The 22480-nt window shown below is 49.1% G+C and overlaps 4 protein-coding genes across 11 annotated transcripts; 2 read left to right on the plus strand and 2 right to left on the minus strand.

Annotated features, from left to right (window-relative positions):
• The first annotated feature begins 787 nt into the window (after positions 1–787).
• On the plus strand, positions 788–6840 carry LOC1273894 (eukaryotic translation initiation factor 4H). 2 transcript variants are annotated; one of them, XM_061645755.1, is made up of 4 exons: positions 788–916; positions 1902–2198; positions 2559–2830; positions 3511–6840. In XM_061645755.1, exons 1-4 carry the CDS (start codon positions 885–887, stop codon positions 4038–4040), a joined length of 1131 nt encoding a protein of 376 aa, XP_061501739.1. In that variant the 5' UTR covers positions 788–884; the 3' UTR covers positions 4041–6840. The 2 variants fall into 2 exon arrangements, with proteins under 2 accessions (XP_061501739.1, XP_312928.5); XM_312928.6 differs by having other exon boundaries at positions 789–916; positions 2559–2749.
• A 104-nt stretch (positions 6841–6944) lies between these two features.
• On the minus strand, positions 6945–8735 carry LOC133391415 (uncharacterized). The gene is made up of 2 exons (XM_061645758.1): positions 8670–8735; positions 6945–8609 (listed from the first exon to the last, which is right to left on the minus strand). Exon 2 carries the CDS (start codon positions 8561–8563, stop codon positions 7799–7801), a length of 765 nt encoding a protein of 254 aa, XP_061501742.1. The 5' UTR covers positions 8564–8609; positions 8670–8735; the 3' UTR covers positions 6945–7798.
• Positions 8709–10950, minus strand: LOC1273895 (uncharacterized). Its single transcript, XM_312929.5, has 3 exons — positions 9960–10950; positions 9793–9876; positions 8709–9643 (listed from the first exon to the last, which is right to left on the minus strand). Exons 1-3 carry the CDS (start codon positions 10343–10345, stop codon positions 8839–8841), a joined length of 1275 nt encoding a protein of 424 aa, XP_312929.3. The 5' UTR covers positions 10346–10950; the 3' UTR covers positions 8709–8838.
• A 1226-nt stretch (positions 10951–12176) lies between these two features.
• LOC1273896 (ATP-binding cassette subfamily C member 4) lies at positions 12177–22383 on the plus strand. 7 transcript variants are annotated; one of them, XM_061645748.1, is made up of 10 exons: positions 12177–12263; positions 14652–15213; positions 17129–17260; positions 17353–17645; positions 17907–18298; positions 18367–19824; positions 19902–20544; positions 20613–20843; positions 20908–21601; positions 21671–22383. In XM_061645748.1, the coding sequence occupies exons 2-10, from the start codon at positions 15029–15031 to the stop codon at positions 21993–21995; spliced, it is 4353 nt and encodes a 1450-aa protein (XP_061501732.1). In that variant the 5' UTR covers positions 12177–12263; positions 14652–15028; the 3' UTR covers positions 21996–22383. The 7 variants fall into 7 exon arrangements, with proteins under 7 accessions (XP_061501732.1, XP_061501730.1, XP_312930.5 ...); XM_061645746.1 differs by having other exon boundaries at positions 12193–12321; XM_312930.6 differs by having other exon boundaries at positions 12198–12422.
• Positions 22384–22480: the final 97 nt, after the last annotated feature.

Raw genomic sequence — 22480 nt, forward strand, 5'->3', positions numbered from 1 at the left:
CAGGTGGAGGTAATTTTTCTTCGAATAGCACCGTGGGCTGGGATATTTTGCCCCGCGCAAACACAGGGTGGTGATTTCTTTCCATTAACCTTTTCAATAGCAACTAAATGTTGCTTGGAAAAAAATATGTAATTATTTACTATAATTAAAAGTATGGAACTTTTGAGTACATTATGCAATAGATTGCATTTCCGATCAAAATTGAGTTACTAATTTTATTAAAAACAAAAAAAGATGTTTTAATTAGATCGATAGCGTCCTCGATAGCGATCGATTAATGATAAATCGTTTGATATAAAATATTGCTCTGAACATATCAAGGAAGAATTTTCTTTTTCTTTGACGTTGGGCCATCGTTGTTGGTCATGGCCTACCTGTACCACACACCAGTGGGCTTGGCTTGACTTTCAGTGACTTATTGATAACCCACAGAAGGATAGGATAGTCATTCGGGTCTTGAACCCATGACGGGCATGTTGTAAAATCGTTCGAATTGACGAGACCGTTCGTTTTACGAGACCAGCCCTTCAAGGAAGGTTACATAGCTATAAATATATCAATTGATGGTATGAAGTTGTAGATGACATACTGTAGACTAAATTAAATACATCTTAATCTACTTTTTGTGTGGGTATGATTCTGATTTATGAACATAGATCACAATGAAATGTAGTTGGGTATGCTGCAAATTGTAATCATTGGCTTGTAAATTTAGCTTGAAACACAACGGTTAAAACCATGTTTTAAAAAACCGTGCAAACGACCACTGTTCGACCACCGTGCGATAGGACCGGTTTGACAAACGTCAACTGACAGCGAAAAGAAAAGGAAAAGGATTTTCTAGACTCGCGACACCACGCGCCTGCCTTAATCGCAAATATAATATGGCAGGCAGAGGTACACACGATAATAATAGGTAAATGAAACGGGCCCAATTTCATGGTAAATCTGTGCCGATATCTGTGCAACGTGTTGCAAACGGTGGCGAAAGAAGGTGATCACACATTGCACTAGTAGTGAGGCTCGGTCGCTGGCCGCGGTCAGCGTGGCAGGTGAAAGCAATCGGGAACACCGACCGACCGAACGACCGCTTTCTTGGTGCAGCACAAACTCGTGGTGGATGATGTCTACCTGTGCTTGACGGATTGAGCCAGTGGGGCGAGTGTGTGAGGGATATGGTTTGGGGTGGTGTGTATTGCTGACGAACAACCAAACGCCGGATGAGCGGAGGTACAGCTGGAAACGATGGAACCGTTCCGAAACACGGATGTCATCAATTTGAGCCGCTCAGGAAAAAGGCCACCATACCGCGAAAACCAATCCCAACGTGGAAAGTAATGTTTTGTTTGTGTGCTTTTGGGGCAGAGCAACTACTACTATGCATGCGCGCATGCTGATGCACAGGCACAAACCTGAGCGCTGGGACGCGCCTCGTGAGAATGCTGAAAACCGACCGCCCTTGCATTGAAATCGAATACTAATACTGGATGTGAAATATAAAGCTGCCAGTTTCGTAATATGTGCCGGTGAAGGAAACGCATGGAAAGCCGGAGACTTCCAAAAGGCTGCAAATTCCTCGCCACCATCAGGAAGTGGTCGGCGGCAGTGGCAGCGGTTGTGCTGCTAAAAACAAAATATATTACCGACTATAAATAGCCTCCGTCACGGTCATTATGCCGGGTAGCTGCAGCACATACAGTAGCCAAATTAAAAGATGCAAACAATCAGCTTTTTCCGGATTCCTGTTATTTCCGATTAAATTAGTGCAATTGTTCAACAGCCCCAGCCACGGTTCCCTTACATATCTTGCAATTTGTGCAACATGAGCGCGATCCTGTGAAAGTGGTACGAATTTAATACTAATTTACCCGTCTTCTCTTTTCCCCTCCTCCTTCGCACAGATATGGAGATCGGGCCCGTAAACCGCTCCCGACGGAACCACCGTACCTTGCGTACGTCGGCAACCTTCCCAACGGGGTCGTGCAGGGCGACATTAACGCCATCTTCAAAGAGTACGCGGTGAAGAGCGTGCGTCTAGTGAAGGACAAGGAAACGGACGTATTCAAAGGCTTTTGCTACGTCGAGTTCGATACTCTCGAGGATCTGGAGAAGGTGCTCCAGCTGGATGGCATGATAGTGCTGAACGATCGACCGGAACCGCTGCGGATTGATGTGGCCGAGCAAAAGAAGAACGACCGGTACGTATTCGAATCGATTGTGGTAAATCGTCAAATTGAAGGGCAGAAAGGACCACCTTCCCTCAATCCCTCAGCCGTTACGTCATAGTGTTGAATGTTCGCACGCAGATTGAAGCGATTGGACATACAAGTCTGCTATCGATATCGGTTTAATCTTGGTTTAATCTTTTGATAGCACACAATGGCTGCCACCTGTGCATTATCGCTTTAGGCTGGCCGATTCTGCACAACTATACAACACTGCTTTCACCAATGTCTACTATGCTTAATACGCTTTTTTATAGCATATAGCAGTTTCTTGAGATGGTTACTGATCGATATGTTTTTTTCTTTTTTTCTTCTCTTTCCCTAAACCTAAAGTGGAGGTTTTAACAGGCGCGGTGGTCAACAGAATCGTGGCGGACCCGGTGGACCAGGCAACGGTGGTGGCGGCGGCGGCGGCGGCGGTGGCGGTTTCAACCGTGGCGGACCTAACCAGATGAATAATCGGCCGATCGGCAGTGGTGGTGGTGGTGGTGGCGGCGTCGGAGGCGGCGGCGGCGGAAGTGGTGGTATGGATAGAAATTATAGTAACGATTACTCCCGAAACGATTACGATAGAAACCGCGGTGGACGTCCGAATAACTATAATGGTAAAGACCGATCGTCCCAGCGGTGTGCCGATCGCATCACATCACTCTTGCTGTTGTACACCTTACTGTAGACATTGCGCGAGCTTGCCTTCTGCATGATTATTATTATTATTATTGATACTGTAGCTTTCGTGTAGTCTAGTCGCCCTATCGATTGGCTGGGAGTTTGGAATGGAAAACTAATCCTCAAGTGTCGTTGTTTAACATTTGAGCGCCTTTCTTTTTTTCATCCTTTGTTTGTTAGTTTAATGGGCCATTTTGATGCGTTAGTGCGTACTAGGACAGTAGGTTCTCAAACGACGGCCATCCATTAAGGGAGGTTCCAAGGAGTTTTAGCTGCACGTTGTGCGATTACATTTTTATAATTTTCTTTACTATAATTTCAGACTAGTATTTTCCCTTTTTCATGCTTATTGTGTACATTACATTCTTTTTGTTTAAATTTTAGTCTATTTCAAAACGATCGTTCGCGAGCACGCTGCATTCATTGTTTGTCGTGTCGCTGTAACGCTGTGTAGCACCACAAAGGGAATGTCAATTTCGTATCTTCGTTTGCACTGTTGATTTCTATATTTAATCCGTTTCTTCATTGCTGCTTTATCGAACAAGCCTTTCGCCTTCTTTCCTCGCTTATTACAACACTTTTCTTTCTTCTTCCCCTTTTCCCCCAAACGCCACAGACCGGGCACCGAACCGAGGGAGGTACGGAAACTTTGGCGACGAGCGGGATGGCGGTGGTCGCGACGAATGGAGCCGCGATAACGATCGCGATGGAGGACGGGACGGGCGTGGCGGTGCTGGTGGTGGTGGTCGCTACAACGATCGCGACAACTACGGTCGCGACGATGGCAATAGGTACGGCAATTATGGTCGTAATAATCAATACCGAGACAACGACCGAAGAAAAGACGCTGCGCCGTCCAACTACCCGCCACCCTCCAACCCCAATCTCAACATGGAGGAACGGCCCCGGCTGAAGCTGGCCCCGCGCTCGACGAACGCGCCGCTGAACGCGCTGGCAGAAACGAAGCAATCGGCCGCCATCTTCGGCAATGCGCGGCCACGCGAGGAGAAGCTCGGCGGTCCGGAAACTGGGCGGAAGCACGCGAACAGCGTCGGCAGCGAGGGCAGCAGTGCGGACGGTGGTGGCAGCGGCGGCGGCGGCGGTGGCAACAGTGCATCCTCCAGCGCAACGGGGGGCGATAATTAAGAAGAGGAGGGAAAGACGTATGCAGCACAGCTACAGCTATCGAGAGCGAGACGGTGAAGAAACACAATGCGCACTATCGGAAATGGATGAGAGTTACGCTGATCACAGTTGGCTGTTGATGCAAGTTACGATCTACGGGCGGCGATCGAGCGGCTCCTATTTGGTTACTAAGTGTTCCGTATTGCCAGTATGCCGTTCCGGTGGTAAAAAATAATGCATATTTCGGTAGAGCTTTTGGCAAAGAGGTGGTGCACACTACCACCACCATCCCTTTCCTCCTGCCCAGTAAGTCTGAGTTGTTGTGGTCCCTGTTCGGTGGGGAAAGGTAGATCCTTTTATCTTTGTGTTTGTGTGTGTGCGTGTGTGCGTGCGTGTGTGCGTGCGTGCGTGCTTTAGTTTTTCCTCCCAGTTCGTTCTTTCTTGTAAGCAAATCAAACAAACAAACAAATCAACATTGACGCAAACACACAACTAACCAAGGGGCATCCCTTGGTTTTTTTTCTTCTTCATTCAGTGGCTTTTTCGTTGTTACAACAGGTCTCCCCTCTCCATGTACACTTCCCTATTTTGTTGTGTATGTATAAAATGTACCCCTTTAAAAACAATACAGTATGCAATCGTGGCGTTTTTTTAAATGTTTTACTATCTCTTTCTCTCACTTCCCCCCATCGTACAGTGTAAGTTTCCCTCTCTACGGTAATGGAGGCAAGTGTGGCATTATAATCAGGGATGATGATAGCGTAGGGCCGGTGTTGAAATTTTAGCTATGTTCAATTGTCCGTTCCAATCTATTTGCTACAGTTACTCGGTATCCGGCGAGACCCGGGACGTCTATCCTTTTTACTACAGTAATCACTTACACAAAGACAAACGAACGGTGTGCTGCGCCCCGATCGTGCGTCGATTATTACTACGCGATCGATCCTAAGACGTCGAAGCTGCAAACAATAAGTAATCTGCGTATAATTTTCACAAATAAAAGAGAGATCAAGAGACACAAACATGTGTTTGCAGATTGATTGCGGAAATATTCACGTTCCGGAATGATGCGGAACAGCTGGCGCTGGCGAGAAGAAGGGCTTGTGTACATGTGCGAGCGACAATAGTATCATCGCTGCTGGCAAAGAAAGACGAAACGGCGGAATGTGTGGAAATTGGCGGAATCGATCGATTCATACGCACTCAAACCTGTCGAAATAAGTAGCAGCACATCCGTTTCTTATGTCCGAGTCGTCAGTTCTCTTCCTCCAGTTAATCTCCCAACTTGCCCCGTACTTCGGGCATTTAAGGCGAAAATAGCAATAGTGGAAGCATTACAAAAAATGAAAATGTGTTCGTCGTTGAAGAAAAACACGAACATGAAAACAATAGAACAACGTAAGATTGCACAGCTCATTATTTTCCCTACGGTAAAGCACACACGGCAAAACAAGACAAAACAACTAAACAAACTAACAAAATTTTACAACCACCATTTAGGGGCCGCGTACGAAAACAAAAAACAAAAAATAAGATGAAAGGAGTGAGATGATGAAATGCGACTCAAAAACCTGCTGAGCGACGATAAACCGCTAATCTTTAAACACAATAATTTATATCCAATTCGTTTTGTAAGCTTTTTTCTACGATTTAATACTTGCTGCAAATCCAATGATAACGGAAACGCTGGATACAAATTACAAATAATACTTGATAATAACAATTATATACATTTATTATGGTACGCTAGTGATGTGGAGGAGGGGAGGGGTAGTGTGTGGGTGGTAACTAGAGTTACAGAGGGCCGCCGGCCCCACCCGGTCAGTTTTTTTCTCTGCTCGGCGGGCGGGCGTCAAACACAGGTATTTAGCAGTAAAGCAGTAGCGCCACGGACAAACAGTAGCAGCAGTAACATTTGCAAATACAGCCCCCTTTATGCTTAGGGAAAATGAATAAAACAAAACAAAAGCAACCATATAGCAACACACTCGCGCACTCATTTGATGTTTTGGAAATTATTTGGCAAATCACTACAGAGAAGCACATGTTTTCGAGAGAGAGCAAACAAACCCAAACCACTCGCACTAAAAATCATCCAAACGACGCCATACGAGATGAGCATAAGCTCCTGGGAATGATGTTAAATCTAACGGGCACGTGGCGCAGCGCAATGGTTGATTCGCGTGCGCCAAAAGGAAAGCTTAACCAAACCACAAAAAAAAAAACAAATAATGAATGATGATGCTAATGCTAATGAATGAATGGTGGAATGAATGAAAAGCAATCTAATGTGCTAATTTAATATCGTTTCGAACGAGGAAATGAAGGATTTACACGAATCTGGGTAGAAGCCATATCACTCTCCTTGCTAAATCAGGATCAAACAACATGTGAAGCAAACGAATCCTCTCTGCATTCTCGTTGAGCAAGCAATCTTGATGAAAAAGTGCGAACTTTCTTTTACAAAAAAACATTTCTTTCCAACCGGTTCCTAACGTTCAATAGGTGGTTAGGCAGGCAGGCGCAAGCACACCGCGACGCTTAATGATGTTTTACCGAGTTAAAACACGCTCGAGCGTAACTTTATACATGCTTATGGGTTTTTTGTTTCTTCATCAGGTGTCTCTCGATTTAAGGGTTGTTTTGTTTGTTTGGTTTTTTTTTTGGGTGTAGTTCGGCATAATACCGCACCGTCCCCCTGCTATCCGTGGGGAAGGTGCGGGGCTGTGCAGAAGTGACTGGAATGTAATATCGTATAATAATGTAACGTTTATTTGTTCTGCAGAAAAGAAAATAAAACAAATCCTACTAAAATCTATAATCCAACTATGTTGACCCAACCGTGTGATGAAAATGGGAGAAACAAAACGGCGCGAAAGAACGGGATTTGAGAAAAAAACGCAAACGCGTAATTGAATCGAATGGACTTCCCGAAACGATTCCCAGAACACAGCAAACCAGGCAACCTTGTACTAAAATTGCTACACTTTCTATTGCTCTATTGAATGGAAAATGGTTACTTATAGTTTCTTAAAATTCTTAAACACAGTTAGTTAAAATTTCTCCATAATGCAGAAGTTTTGCTCCAGACATCCGGGATAAGTGATTTAAACGAAGGATCAAGCATCCACCACAATTACTATAGGCTTAGTAAAGTTTGTTTCTTTCACTCTATTTCTCTATGATGGAACATTTAAACTTGCAACAGACAGGCAAGTAAAGCTATAAAACGGAAGACTTATTTTCAATTGACATATTGCATAAGAAAATATGAAACGATGATTAAAAAAAATAAGAAAAAAGTCATAAAACTAAAGCATAAACTAAAGCGTAAGAAAGCTTCAGAAAACTGTGAAGCGCCGTTAATAAAAAAGGGGGCGAAAGGAATAATTTTGAAGATTCTGCATCGATGGAGAATTGTAAAAAGGAGAAGAAAAGCAAAAAAAAAAACATTTCTAATGTTGAAGGGGTTCCGTTGGTACAAGTAGACAACAAAGGAGAAGATAAAGAAGATAATACAAAACAAAAACAAGAAACCGTAAGACTAAGCAACTAAAACTCCCAAATACGCAAAGCTCACTGATAGGGAATGCCGATGATAAACACCCATTTGCTAAACTACTGCAACCGTGCAGTAACCCGATCAGAAATCCCAAACTACTGTGAACAGTTCACGCAAAACATCAATAAAGTAAATTAGAAATAATCGAAGAAATAAACTACCGCCAGATTGTTGCAGCTGTTGTGCGCGTGTTCACTCACCACTGCGTGCACTTGCTTCATAAATAGCCACGATCGTACGCGTGGCGCAGCACGTCCACCAGCCGGCGCCTGCCGTACTGCGTCCCGATGCTTCGGACCGTCAGTATTTGATCGAGCGGCACCGGTTCCGTACCCTCCAGACGGTCCAGATCCGGCACATCCGACTCGTCCAGCTGGGCCAGCGGGATCGACTCGACCGCAATCCCGCACCCGAACCGGCCGAACTGCTGCAGCTCGGCCGCAAGCACGCTGGCGGGAAACGTCGCCTGCGGGTCCGTGCCGAGCTCGGCCAGCAGTTCGGCGAACGCGTGATAGTACGCGCTCAGCAACTGATCGTAGTGTGTGTCCCGTAGCGCTTGATCGGTACAGCAGTACACAAACAGGACGAGATCGAGCACGGGCGAGGCGCACCGCACCATCTGGAAGTCGATCATGCGCACCTGGTCCGGGCGGAGGAGGAAGTTAGGCAGCCAACAGTCGCCGTGCGTGATGACCGCGTACCGGTTGCGGGTGTTAGCTAGCTCCACCATCATGCCGTAGATCGGGCTGTTCAGGAAGGCCTGGGCGTCGCGCCTGAAGTTCGCCGTGTATCGGTCGGGACTTTCCGTGCACTCGATGTCTAGCGCTTCCTTGCAGATGGTCACGATCCGCTGCATGAACGGGCCGTGCCACGGTTCTAGCGCCGCACTGTAGTACGTTTCCTCGAGCTGGCTGACGATACGTTCGAATGCCTCGGGTTCCTGCTGTTTCATCGCGAACGAGAGGGCGTGAAAGCGTGCCATCGAGCAGATACAGCGCAGACAGTCGGCTAGTTCGACACCTTTGTCTCTGGAGGAGAAAGAAAATCAGTCAATTGGATACACTTTTCCAGAGTAAGAGACCTAAAACCTAGCAGGAAAGCACCGAATTACACCAACACAGAATGGCTAACGTTCTCTCAACACTTGCGTAACAAGTGATTGACGTTTTATTCACTTCAAATTCTTCATCTCTTCTCCATGACAACCATTGGCTACCGCCATCATCATCGCCGCCGCCGCCGCCGCCGCCTCCTGCTCTAATTCAAATAGCCCATATCGGTCGCATGACGGAACATGTCCGTCAGTCGCCGCCGGCCGGCCTGGCTGGCAATCGGGCGCAGGATCCAGAGCTGCTCGATCGGGACCGCCTGCTCGCCCGTGATCTTGTCCAGATCGGGCACCTCCGATTCGTCCAGCAGCGAGAACGGTATCGACTCGATGCCCATGCCGCACCCGAACCGGGCGTACTGGCGCATCTCCTTCTCCAGCTCGGCGCGCGGGAAGACCGTGTCCGGATCGGAGCCGAGATCGCGCAGCATCTCCGCCAGCCCGCCGTGGTACGCGCCGAGCAGATCCTCATAGTGCGCGTCGCGCAACGCCTGGCTGGTGCAGGAGTACACGAAGAACGCAATGTCGAGCGCGGGCGAGCAGTAGCGGGCGAGCTGAAAGTCGATCATGCGCATCGCCGGCGTGCTGTCGTGGAACAGAAAGTTCGGCATCCAGCAGTCACCGTGGTTGATGACCGAGTTCTGGTTGCGCGTGTGCGTCAGGTACACCATGTGGTCGTACAGGTCGCAGTCGAAAAACTTCTCCATCGTGCGCTCCAGCTCGGTGCCGGGATATTCGCGCGCCATCGCGTCGCGCGCGATATCGATCTGCACCTGCAGGAAGTTGTTGTACCACGACTTGAGCCGGGCACTGTAGTACGTTTCCTCCACGTGCTGCTGGGCGATCTCGTGAAAGCGGTCCGGTTCCTGTTCCTTCATCGCTAGCGACAGGGCATGGAAGCGGCCGAGCGAGCGCATGCAACGTTTGCACTCCTCCAGTCCGACACCTTCGGCTCTACGGCAGGGTGGAACGGGAGAAAAGGTCAAAATAATTAGACCAACAAAAGGAAACGTAATGGGAAAGGGATGCTGTGTGGGGTGTAAGCGTGCTTTACGGAAACATCACTACTAACAGCTCCCTCTAACAGTTTAACGCAATCATACCTCGAAGCCGTCTTGTACCCGTACTGGCCAAGGTCTTCCATCGCGACGAAATCGTTCACCCCGTCCGTGTACGCCACATAGCATCTGTAATGGTCGAAGTAAGAAATAAAACGCCCATTAGCCTCACCATCAATCCACCGCTGGCCCGCCGTGTCCAGTGCACCTACGGGTTAATGTCCTTGAACGGGTTGGCCGGTTTGCGCGCGTCCTGAAAGCGGTACAGCTCCTTCAGCACCACGTTGTAAAAGTTGGCCTCGTTGCGGAAAAAGTCCGCCGACCGGAACGTGTTCCGGCGGCCCACATTCTTCGGGATCGTTTTCACGACCACATTCACCACCAGCGGTTCGTCCCGGCCCGGTTCGGCCGGCTCCCCGGTCAGCTGGATGCGGTACAGCTCGCTCAGGTACGCGTCACCCTTGGTGAAGTTGGTTTCCGGGATCTTCCAGCCCGTGCAGCGCTTCCCGCCCGCACACCGCACAATCTCGTCCAGCGTTTCCTCCGTGAACTTTGGCGAAATGTCGCTCAGCTTCAGTGCCACCCGCTGCGTGTCCATCGTGGGTGCGTGGGGGGGTTAGTGAAGGAAAGGAAACCGTTCCGTTGATTCGCACCAAATTCGCACTGACTACTGACAAAGCTGGTTGCTTCGAGCGCGTTGTGCCGTAAACTGAACGTTATCACAAACTGTTATCGTGACAGTGACTGGGCGGATTTGGGGTCGCACAATTGATCAATTAAAGACACAGAGATTTCTATGCTTGTGGGACGTCGTTGAAGGATGATGGGGTTGCTCCGTGATGCTCGCTACCAGCCGCCGACAGTGACCGATAGAGGGTTTGAGGGGAGGATGGCTTTGATTTGCGGTCAAAATGCGGGCCACATCAGCAACAAACGCCGGTCGGTTTTATGTCGTCTATCTATCTGGGGAGCACACACAAACGCTACGAGATGGTACCAAGAGCACCGTCAACGATAAGGGACGTACACCCCTTGGTGGTGGGGATGATGAATGAGAACAGGGGGGACAGCCAAAGATAGCAATTTGGTGTAGGATATAGGGAAAAAAACCTACACCAACGTAAATGACTTTACCCACACACGGATATTGTGTGGCTAATTTTTGCCGGCCGTTTTTTTTATTATAACTCTGCATTAGATGTGTGTGTATGTTAGTGTGCATAAAGAAATCATTACAATGTATGACAGTGTGAGTGAGGGTGCGCGCGCGTCAGCACACCCCCGTTGTTTATGTTTATGCTTCACGTGTAGGGGTGGAGATGGGGCTGCCGGCACTGTGTAGGGGTTGCTTCGGTTGCTTCGATGTATTTGTGTGGCGCGCGTGGAAACACGTTTCGGGCGCTAATTTTGAAGCACCCTGTGGTCCCCCGTTTGATTTGAGATGGAGTAAAGTGTGTAAGACGATTTAATGCTTAAATGGGATGTAAAAGTAGGATCCAATCGCCTCATGTGGATGAACTTTTAAAAACATATTAATTTCATGATTGTGACTAATGATTGTGAAAATAGGGTGTACCGGCACTGAAACCCCGGCAGCATGGTTCCTCCCTCCGCCTTTCGACCGGGCGTAGTAAACACGGCTTTAGTGATGGGAGCTCCGGATTGTATTCGTGAATCCACTCCGACTCCGACCTTCTTATTATGGATCCGACTCCAAAATAAATATGGCTTCGAATCCGAATGCTCCGAACGAATACAGGTTCAATAGGCTCCGGTTAAACCCGGATTACTCCGATCGAATCCAAATGACTCCTATTGAATCCGTTTTGCTACCGTGCTTCATTCGTAAAGCAAAATACTTACACTACAAAAGCAAGCTTACAAGAAGCACCTAGCTCCTAGCTAAAATTGCTGTCTTCATAAGCAAAAATTCAATCGTCTATCTGCGTACCGACCAAAACCGTATACTGAGGTTTCCATGGGTTTCCGGTTGTTTCCAGATTTTTTATAAAGTTGATTTGGTAAATTTCGTGATTTATTGTTTACTTGCTTTTCATGCATGGATACGTTGAACGATTTACTAAGATTTTATCGCACATGTTTCACCCATTCCACACAATTATTTGGCATTATCCTAGCATTTTTCAAGCAAATTATTTTGTATCAATTTTTCTTAAATTTCAATTTTAAGCAACGTTCAATACATTGTTGAATAATTCAAATAAATTAATTCAATCCAAATAATTTCTGGAAGCTAACAATAAATCGTGAGTCCTGAGTTCAAACCCCACTGCACACTCCGGAGTTGATGCGGATTCGAATCCGAAAGGCTTTAGGCCCATTTCGCCCATCACTACACGGCTTCATCCCTTCCCACGACAGTAGCGGCATGTAGGCATCTTTTTCTTCTTCTTCTCCTTTTGCCGGTCATCGGGGGTTGATGTTGTTGTTCTAGCGAGCAACCTCACAGAGGTTTCGGTTCGTTCTCCGTAGCTGGACGGCTTAGCGCGTTGCTGGTGCGTGCTTCTGTTACGCTTCGCTTAGCGTTGCAACGGTGGTGTCGCGTTTGGGAGTGTTTGTGGTTATTTTTTTTATTTTTACGCAAAACTGTTACCGCCGTGGCCAGTGTGAAGTGTGATAAAATTAGTTTACAGTTTTTTTTTTCTTGGGTGCAGGTTGGTTTTAAAAATAGCTCCGATAAGATATCGATCTAATCGATGGAGTGGCACGATCGTATAACCGGCAGGCATTCGCAACCTGTTGCAGAGTGGTGAAAACTGTGGTAGAACAATTAACAACACACACAAACATACACACACACAAATGCACAGCACCGAAGAAAAAGGGGGTGAAAGAGACAGGGAGTGAAAACAGTGGCCATATTCTGTTTGTAAGATCGACCGAACCGAGGCTACAAACAGCATATTACGGCGCAAACCTTGCGCAAGCGGAAAACAAAAGAAAAACGGGACACGTTTTCTTCTTTTTATTTTGGTTCACCCAATCCCCGTAGCATGATTTATGCTGCACAGGAAGAGCTTACCCACACGCGACAGAAACCGAACGTGAGTGGCATATTTTTGGAATGTGTCTGGTGCCCTCCCTGTTTTTTGCTGTTGGTATAGCGTGTTACATGCACGCCAGCCGGCCCCGAGCATCAATTCCGTCGTACAGATTTTCTTGTGGTGATTGTGTGTGTTTTTTTTTTGTTGGTATTTTCAAAACCTGCGTGCGTTCTCGCGTTGCGTAAGCGAGTGAAAGAACTTTTATGATTTCTTTTGCTGCAGCACTGCACGCCCGATGGCGCACTTTGGCACGTGCTAAAGCGATCAGGTTAATGAGCTATTCGCGTTCAAGTTACCCAAAAGGGAATGGGCGTGTTTCAGGAAGGGGATAATCAAAGAGAAATGATGAAACTATTCCATAAATATACTAAATAAACATTATTTTTTGTAGTTGAGCAAGTTTCTTCGCTCAGAATTCGTGATTTGTTCATGTGCGTTTACGCATCAACGCGGCAATGCGAGTAGTAGGCCTTGGAGCGTTATGTTTGCGCGCCTGTTGCGCCTGTATGTCAAGCGTACCGACCCTAAAGCGCACGTGTTGAGTATGGTCGTTCGTTATCACCACGATGCTCTGTTTGGAATCAAAAATCATAAAAAAAAGTGAACAAGAAAAAATCTTTTTTTTTCTTGCTGTCACCAATAACATCTTTCAGCTGAGGCCATATCGCTTCGAGAACGATTCTATGGGAGGGAGCACCATTTTAAGAGGACACACAACAAGAACGGTTCCAGATTACGGATCACCCAGTTCATTTGTGCTTATTTGTGTGTTTCTTTGTGAGTTATCAAACTCCAACGGCGAGAGCAGCAGGGAGAGATAGTGACCGCGCCCGTACCTCGGGGAAGATGTTGATGTGCATCCACTCACCCGTGGTGGAGACACGATTCGCATGCACTCAAGCTGTAAAAGCTTGATGCGTTGATGGTTTCCCGACCGGTTGCAACACTCCAGGCAACACACACACACACAGACAGGGGCAGGTCACGGTGTTGATTGCTTTATCACGGCAGGCGAGGTGAGAAGCCGGATGAGCTGACGGGTAATGGAGGATGGCAATTTATTTATTTTTTAAATGCATGCAGGTTTTTATGTACTAGTAAATGAGTTTTTTTCTTATAAAGCCATGTAAAGATCAGATCTTACGCAGTTTGGTTGGTTTGGCGTTATCAAAAAAACAAAACCGCCACCGCGTAGAGTTCACCAGACTGGCTAATCCCATCGCCAAACAGTGTCGCTCGTGTCCGCTCCATTCCGCGTTGATATGGTGCGGCATTTAGTCATCATCTGGATTCTGTGGGCTCTTATCAGCATCGGGGAGCGATTCTACGTCCAACCACAGCAGCAACAGCAGCAACCGTGCCGCTACAGGGGTTGAGGAATGCGTACTAGTCTTTAGTATGGTCCTCGACTGCTCACGGAGTCAGTCACCGCTGCGGTGGAGCACCGCGAAACATCAAGGTAGTGTTGGATAGGCCATCAAAAGGAAGAATCACTTGACATTTTTAATTGACCTCCCGTTCAGCCCCGTTCCAGTTGATCGCGTTGAGAAATTTGTAAAGTGTCAAAGATGCAATAATTGACCAAGGACAAGGTGTGTTTGGTGGTGTGATCGGGTGGGTGATACAGTTTTTGCACGGCGGCGATAAGAGGCCTCAACGCGTTTGAATCACCGGATGCGTGCGTTAATGTGTGTGTGTGTCTGTTTCCTCCAAACTTCCGATAGGAAGTAATTTTACGATCAATCCGTAACTTCGTTTACGACCTTTATCTCATGTGTGAAGTGAAGACCTCCCCCTCCCCGCTCTTCTAACTGTCTTGCCTTATGCACTGTTTTGCAGGTTGCGAATTTATCAGTTCCGGTCCGTTCCTTCCCCTCTACCGGAACCACCACCACCCACTGTAGTGCCTTGACAATTTTGTAGTGATATTGGGTGCGTTCGATTGTGGAGCCTAATTGTCCGATCGGAACCGTTCCCATATGTGCACGGTGTTACGGTGCTGCCTAGTGTGAACTCAGTGTGCGATGCAATTGTGTGGCCGATTGATCGGTACGGTCGGCAGTGGGTAGAGAGCGTAGTGCTTAGTGGATGTGCCTTACGACATTGCTGGTGTGTCTGGTGCACCAGTGCTGCAGCGGTACCGGCCATCGCAATCCGGAGCAAGTGATCGAGCTAGTGGTGCACCGGTTTCCACGCGTCCACGGACCGCAGCGACGATGGACAGCTCCACGAAGCCGGTAAAGAAGAACCCGCGCAAGGGAGCGTTCTGTCTGTCGCAGCTGTTCTTCGGCTGGCTGCTGCCGCTGTTCTACCGTGGATCGCGCCGCGGTCTCGGTAAGGACGATCTTACCAAATGCTTGAAGGCGGACCGGTCGGAGGATTTGGGAGACGAGCTGGAAGAGTAAGTACGAGATGTGTGAACCAGTGACTGGTTTTGCGGTCAAGGGGAATCTTTGTGTGTGGCTGCCTGTGGCGTAGGGTTGAATTTCGTTTAGATGCGTATCGATTGAGCTAGTGACCTACTGGTGAGATGATCGAAGAGGAAGAGGGTGTGCGCATTATTTGTTCGTTGATACCGTTCTCGTCATGTTTTTGATTGTCTTGGTTGTCTTGCGAGATGGACATTTCCTGTGGATTGTGTTTGTTTCAGTGATCGCAAGATCTTGATTATGAAATAATTCATATTCTAAAGCCTCTTTATGATCATTGGTGTGCTAGTTTCTTAGAAGCTTGACAAAGCGTAGAGATTCTACGATCATTACATATTTGTTATAAAGTCTAGACTGTACACACTCGTTACCTCCTGAAAATACGCTGTTGTCTGAACCTGAGCCACAAATACTATGCAATAAAGAAGTAACTTACAGTATTCAGAACAATCCGGATTCCTTCGAACCCAAACCCTTCTGTTGCGCACCCATTTGCCTTCTGTAGCTCCCATTTTATGGGCGCGTTTATCAGCGTGAAACATCCCCGACCGATGCTCTATCTTCTCTCAGCGAGCTCTCGCAAGTTTTATCTACGAAAATTTATGTCATCAGACTTCACCGCCGGCCTTCAGACGTCGCCCGTGCAGCGCGATAAGCCGGCTAGTTGGTAGTGGATGTTCGTGTTCTAACAATAATACACACCATTTTCATTGTCACACCAGAACTAACCTGGGCCAATAGTGGTGGAACTGTGGGTCGGAAGAGAAAAAGCGCTCCATAACCAAACAAGCCGAGCTAACCTTGAGCTCTGTTGGTGTGACAAGCATTTTTTCGAGTGTGCTTACTTCACCGGAGAGTGTGCTTGTTGTGTGCAGAGTGTACATTAGGCTCTGTTTAGCGTCGGTAGCATCGTTTCTACCTACCGCAGAACTCGTTTGCACAAAACGAATAAAACTAATAGGACCAGTATTCGGGTCCCCGGCCAGCAACCTGTCCCAATCGGCAACCACAAAATGTGTTAAAATATTGCTTCTTTTTTGTTGTGCACACGTCCTATTCCATCAAGAACCTGTTTTAAACGAGCGTTTGTGTTCTACTGCGATCGATTGTCCGACGATCAGCGATCCCGAATATTCAAGAGCACGTGGAGGTGAATATCTCGATTATCTAAGACTGTGAGGCTGTAGAATAGGATCAACAGCGAAGCTTGTGGAGGTAAAGTTCCTTCGGAATGGTTTATCTAACGTGTCATTAATTTAAAACTAGTTGGGGTGCAAAAACAACTCTCAGACGTTGTAGAATTTCGGCTATCGAAGGATCGTTTCAAACTAGATTTTTGGCTCGCCCAATCTTCAGCGCACGATCAAAGCCTTGACACCGAAACATTCCATTAACTAGACAATCAATCAACAATCTCCCTCGCCCTTGATGACACATAGTTACTGATTGGAGCAATTATTCGGCAACAAACGTGGAGATCGATGAATATGAATCAAGTCAGCGTTTTGCTAGCCGGTCAGTTTGCGCAATAGAAGCAACGGAACGTGTGACATGGTGTTTTATGATATGTCTTCTCGTACGCGTTTATTACGGCAATACGTGGTGCATTATCTCACAAGGAAACCGCAGCACCGCTCATTCTGTGATGCGATTGCACTACATCAAACACGACCCGCAATGATTATCGTCAACCGATTGCGTTTGGTGGCATTCTGATGCATCGGTTTGTTATGCGGAACTCATAATTCAATTCCAGCCTGTTATCGGTGCTTTGAAACCACTCCTGTCCAGTTATGATTGTGTTTCGTACTCTGTCCGCCACAGTTATGATTACCGCACGGGTTTTGTTTTAACATTTTTTTTCTCTTGTCACTTTCTACTCGCTAGGCAATGGGAAAAGGAAGTGTCCCAGGCACGAATCGCAAGTCGCGAGCCGAAGCTACGCAATGCCCTCTTCCGGACGTTCTACAAGCAGAGCCTGTTTGATGGATTTCTTATTTTTCTGTTCGTGCTGATAAAGTATGTACTAACTGTGCGATCAATCGTTCGATTTGTAACCACACTTTCCACCATTTACTGATCGTACCCGCTACTCCCTGACACTCCTTTAGAACCATTCTGCCCGTGGTGCTGGCGCAGCTGCTGGTGCAGTTCCAGGAACCCACCAACTCCACGCACGTTGCGGTGGTTAACATGAACAATGACGTGTTCAGCACGGTACCACCGATGGCGATGCCGCTGATGATGCTGCCGGACACTACGCAATCGCATCTGGAAAATCTCGTCTTCGACGAGACGGCCATGATCAATAAGCGACGCCGGAAGCGACGGATCCGAATCGAGGACGATAAACCGGCCCCGGGAAACAGCATCGGAGGAAGCAAGCCGAACGTCGCTCAGGAAGGTATGCATCCGTTATGCAATTACATCATTCCACAAACACACACTCTCGATCGAGTATGATCATCCAACGGCAACTGCTCTCGTTAGCTCTGGATGTGAGCTATTCTTCACTTTCTTGCCTGCCTGCGTACTCTCTTATCAAATGTTGTGTCGTCTTATCAAACCGGCTGACAGAGCGTTGCGACCCGTTGACCATTAATTGATGATCGGTCCCCGATTTAATTTCGCTTTTTGTGCAAATTCCTTACTACTCCCGTCACAGCTGAAGCCATGGAGACAACTATACTGCCGGACCTTAGCGAACAGTTTGGAGCGGACGATCCATCGGCCACTGCGAACAGCACCGTCGTGGACGATCTCTCCGACTTTCTGCACCACGCGTGGAACGATGCGTTCTGGCTTTCGGGCCTGCTGGTACTGCTGACCCTGCTCGGTTGCTTCTGCTGCCATCATTCCGATCTGCGCGAGCGTCTAGTCGGTGCCAGGATGCGCATTGCCTGCTGCTCGCTCATCTACCGCAAGACGCTGCGCATGTCGCGGAAGGCGGCCGGTCAAACGCCCGCTGGCTACATGATCAATCTGCTGTCGAACGATGTGAGCCGGCTGGATTATGGGTTCATCTACGTCCACTACGTCTGGGTGTTGCCGTTTCAGGTAAGTCGGGCTCGGCCACAGTTCGCGCACGGTGGATGATGCTAAAGGGCCGGTTTCTTGCGTTACAGGCATGCTTTACCTGCTACCTGATCTGGCGCCGTGTCCAGTGGGCAGCAATTGTCGGCGTGGTCGGGCTGCTCGTTAAAACGATCCCCGTCCAGACCGGGCTGAGCCGGCTGAGCTCGATCATTCGCATGCGCGTCGCGAAAAAGACGGACCAGCGCGTCGGCATCATGAACGAGCTGATACAGGGCATCCAGGTGATCAAGATGTACGCCTGGGAGAAACCGTTCCACAAGGTCGTGTCGTTGGCGCGCAAGAAGGAGGTGCGCCAGATCCGCTGGGCATCGTACATCCGGGGCATCTACCTGAGCACGATGGTGTTTACCGAACGGTCGACTCTGTTTCTCGCGATCGCGTGCTGCGTGATCGAGGGACGCGCCATCACCGCGGACATTGTCTTCCCGATGGCCCAGTTCTTCAACATCCTTCAGCTAACGGCGGCGATCTTCTATCCGCTGGCCGTTTCGCTCGGTGCCGAAGCGCTCGTATCGATCGACCGCATCCAGGAGTTCCTGGCGCTGCAGGAGCACGACGCAACGCCACCATCGGCGTCGGCCACCGGCGGGCTGAAGCGCAATCTGAACGATCTGCACCTGCTGGCCGAGCACGACAACAAACCGGCGATCGAGCTGCAGAACGTGACGGCTAGCTGGGAGGAGACGACCGACAAAACGCTCAAAGACATCAGCGTCAAGATCGAGCCGGGTCGGTTGCTGGCCGTTATTGGGCCGGTCGGTGCTGGCAAGAGCTCGCTGCTGCAGATGCTGCTCGGCGAGCTGCCGATACAGAACGGCACGGCCACGATCAACGGGGACGTGTCGTACGGCTCGCAAGAGCCGTGGCTGTTCACTGGCACGGTGCGGAACAACATTCTGTTCGGTTTGCCGTACGATCGGCACCGGTATCAGGCGGTGGTGCGTCACTGTGCCCTCACGACCGACTTCCAGCAGCTGCCGGATGGAGACAAAACGGTGGTGGGTGAGCGGGGCACTTCCCTGTCCGGGGGTCAGCGTGCTCGCGTCAGTTTGGCACGGGCGGTGTACAACAACGCGTCCATCTACTTGCTGGACGATCCGCTCAGCGCGGTCGATGCACACGTCGGCAAGCATCTGTTCGATGAGGTGATCGGTCCGCGCGGCTATCTGGCACAGAAACAGAAGGCTACGCGGGTGCTAGTGACGCACCAGGTACACTTCCTGAAGGAAGCCGACTGGATCGTGATCATCGAGGGAGGGAAAATCGTGACCCAGGGCACGTACACGGAGCTGGCGAACGGCAAGGTTGACTTTGGCAAGCTGCTCAAGTCCGGCGAGCCGGAGAAGGGCGGGGCGGACGATAGTGTACTGGCGGCGGACATTCCGGAGGATGAGATTCCCTTCATTGACGGCGTTACGCTCGATGGGTATAAGCTGCTGAAGGGAAGTACCGTTTCGTTGCGTGGCGTTACACCCAGCTCCTGTGCGGTAAGTCGGAAGCAGAGCAGATTGTCGTCGCTCTTTTGGTTTGCAGCGTTTTAAACAAATGTGCATTTTACTTTCAGTCAAGTGTGGCCGACAACCTTGGCCGCCAGGTAGCGGAGGACCAGGCAGAGGGTACCATTTCGTGGCGCATTTGGGCAACGTACTTCCTCTCCGGTGGCAACGTGCTGATGCTACTGTTCACCTTCCTGATGCTGCTGTTCTCGCAGGCGATCGTCAGCGGATCGGACTACTTCGTCACGTACTGGACGCGGCAGGAAGAGCTGCGGTTGGTGAACGAACGAGCCGTTACCACCACGAAGGTCGATTTCCTCTACACGTACGGCGTGATCATTATCGGCGTGGTCGTGTTCACCATCTTCCGGGGGTATCTGTTTTTCAACATCTGCATGAAAGCGTCCCGCAATCTGCACGACCGCATGTTCGCCCGCATGCTGACCGCACCGATGCGCTTCTTCGACACGAACCCGTCCGGGCGGATCTTGAACCGCTTCTCGAAGGATATGGGCGCGATCGACGAACTGCTGCCGAAGGCGATGATCGAAGCCATTCAGATACTGCTGGTGATGACGGGTATACTGACGATGATTACGATCGTGAACCCGCTGCTGCTGCTGCCACTGCTGGGAGCCGTTTTGCTGTACGCGATCGCACTCAAGCTGTATCTGCGCCCGATTCAAGACATGAAGCGGTTGGAAGGCATCAGTAAGTGGAGTTACTAGTTAGTTATAGCGGAAAGGCACAGACACTAATTTCTCTGTACTTTATAATAGCACGTAGTCCCGTGTTCTCCCACCTGTCCGCAACACTCTCCGGGCTGTCGACCATCCGTGCGAGCGGTGTGCAGGAGAAGATTCGCGAAGAGTTCGACGATCTGCAGAACGTTCATTCGGCCGTGTGGCAGCTGACGATGTCCAGCAATGCCGCTCTTGGGCTGTGGCTTGACTGCATCAGTACGGCGTTCGTGGCCTGTGTGACGTTCAGCTTCATTGTGCTCCATCAAGGTACGTACCGGAACGGCCCTCCCAGCACATGGTACCCTAAACCCATTCCTCCTAACCGTTGCAGATACCTACAGTGCAAACGTCGGTTTAGCCATCTCGCAGGCACTCATCCTCACCGGTATGGTACAGTACGGCATCCGACAAACGACGGAATCGATTCAGCAGATGACGGCCGTCGAGCGTGTCGTACAGTACACGGAAATTGCCTCGGAGACGGATCCGCCCAAAGTGCCGCCGGGTGACTGGCCCTGGAAGGGACAGATTCAGTTCCACAACATGTCACTCTGCTACGAGCAGGACGCACCGCCGGTGCTCAAGAACCTCGAGCTTGTGATTGAACCCACGTGGAAGGTGGGAATCGTCGGTCGAACCGGGGCCGGCAAATCGTCCCTCATCGGGGCCCTCTTCCGGTTGGCACGCATCGAAGGGCGCATCATGATTGACGGCATCGATACGGGTGTGATTTCGCTGGAAGCGTTACGCTCGAAGATATCGATCATCCCGCAGGATCCGGTACTGTTCAGCGCCACCATACGCTACAATCTCGATCCGTTCAGCCTGTACGACGACGATATGCTGTGGCGTGCGATCGGCGAGGTCGAGCTACGGTCCGCCATCAGTGGGTTGGACTTTATGGTGACGGAAGGTGGCACCAACTTCAGTGTCGGCCAGCGGCAACTAATCTGTCTCGCGCGAGCAATTCTGCGCAATAACAAAATACTGGTGCTTGACGAGGCGACGGCCAACGTGGATCCTCAGTAAGTGTGAACCCATCGAGCACTTATGAAATGGGCCTAACGCCTATTTTTGTTTTCTTTTTTACCCAGGACGGATGCACTGATACAGAAAACGATCCGGGAGAAGTTCAAGCACTGTACGGTGCTGACGGTTGCGCATCGCCTGCACACGGTAATGGATTCCGACCGCATACTGGTGATGGATGCCGGTGAAGCGAGGGAGTTTGACACTCCGCACATACTGCTCCAGCAGGAGGGTGGCATCCTGAAGGATATGGTCGAAGCAACGGGACCGTCCGAGTCGGAATCTCTCAAGCGCATTGCCGCGGAAACGTACGCGCAGATGGACCCGAATCGGCACCTCATGAACGGTATGCCGAACCCGTGGCGGTTTGGCAAGGAAGCGCCACAGTGAGCGTAACCCCGACAGCAAGCGATAAGTGTGTGAAGTCGGACAAACAGTGACGATGAAAGGAAGCAACTGGTACTGCCTCTTAGCTTAGTTAGAAGAGTTAGAATCGGAACAGAACATCACGCGCCTAGAGCCATTCAACAGTGAGCGCATATTGAAATGCGTTTTTTTAAAATATGGAATGCTTTTGCATTGTGTTTGAGTTTAACTGATGTAGTTGATAGCGTTTATTGCTCTTACTATCTTACTATTTACCAGTGTATGCGGTACTTTAACAATGGAACGACGAACGACCTACAAAACTAAATGTACTTTAACTGTTAAGCGTTACGAAGGGCGTTGTTGAAAATGGCCAAATGTTTACAACGAAATAAAACACAATTATTTTTAACCATGCGTGTAGATTTTTTCACGTTTCTAGAGTTTTCTCATCGGATTCTCAAAGTAAGTTCAAAACATTTTTAAAAGAAATGTTAAAAAATCAAAAA

Source organism: Anopheles gambiae, chromosome 2, assembly GCF_943734735.2.
Source record: "Anopheles gambiae chromosome 2, idAnoGambNW_F1_1, whole genome shotgun sequence".
Lineage (NCBI taxonomy): Eukaryota > Metazoa > Arthropoda > Insecta > Diptera > Culicidae > Anopheles > Anopheles gambiae.

Excerpts from the sequence above, each read along its gene's own strand:
- LOC1273894 (XM_061645755.1), top strand. The coding sequence starts at position 885 with ATGGCAGGCAGAGGTACACACGATAATAATAG. Across the intron at positions 2,199-2,558 it reads GAGCAAAAGAAGAACGACCG|TGGAGGTTTTAACAGGCGCG; the intron begins GTACGTATTCGA and ends CTAAACCTAAAG. Across the intron at positions 2,831-3,510 it reads ACGTCCGAATAACTATAATG|ACCGGGCACCGAACCGAGGG; the intron begins GTAAAGACCGAT and ends CAAACGCCACAG.
- LOC133391415 (XM_061645758.1), bottom strand. The coding sequence starts at position 8,563 with ATGGCACGCTTTCACGCCCTCTCGTTCGCGATGAAACAGCAGGAACCC.
- LOC1273895 (XM_312929.5), bottom strand. The coding sequence starts at position 10,345 with ATGGACACGCAGCGGGTGGCACTGAAGCTGAGCGACATTTCGCCAAAG. Across the intron at positions 9,877-9,959 it reads CCGTTCAAGGACATTAACCC|ATGCTATGTGGCGTACACGG; the intron begins GTAGGTGCACTG and ends CGACCATTACAG. Across the intron at positions 9,644-9,792 it reads GGGTACAAGACGGCTTCGAG|AGCCGAAGGTGTCGGACTGG; the intron begins GTATGATTGCGT and ends ACCCTGCCGTAG.
- LOC1273896 (XM_061645748.1), top strand. The coding sequence starts at position 15,029 with ATGGACAGCTCCACGAAGCCGGTAAAGAAGAACCCGCGCAAGGGAGCG. Across the intron at positions 19,825-19,901 it reads TTACACCCAGCTCCTGTGCG|TCAAGTGTGGCCGACAACCT; the intron begins GTAAGTCGGAAG and ends TTTTACTTTCAG. Across the intron at positions 20,844-20,907 it reads CTTCATTGTGCTCCATCAAG|ATACCTACAGTGCAAACGTC; the intron begins GTACGTACCGGA and ends TAACCGTTGCAG.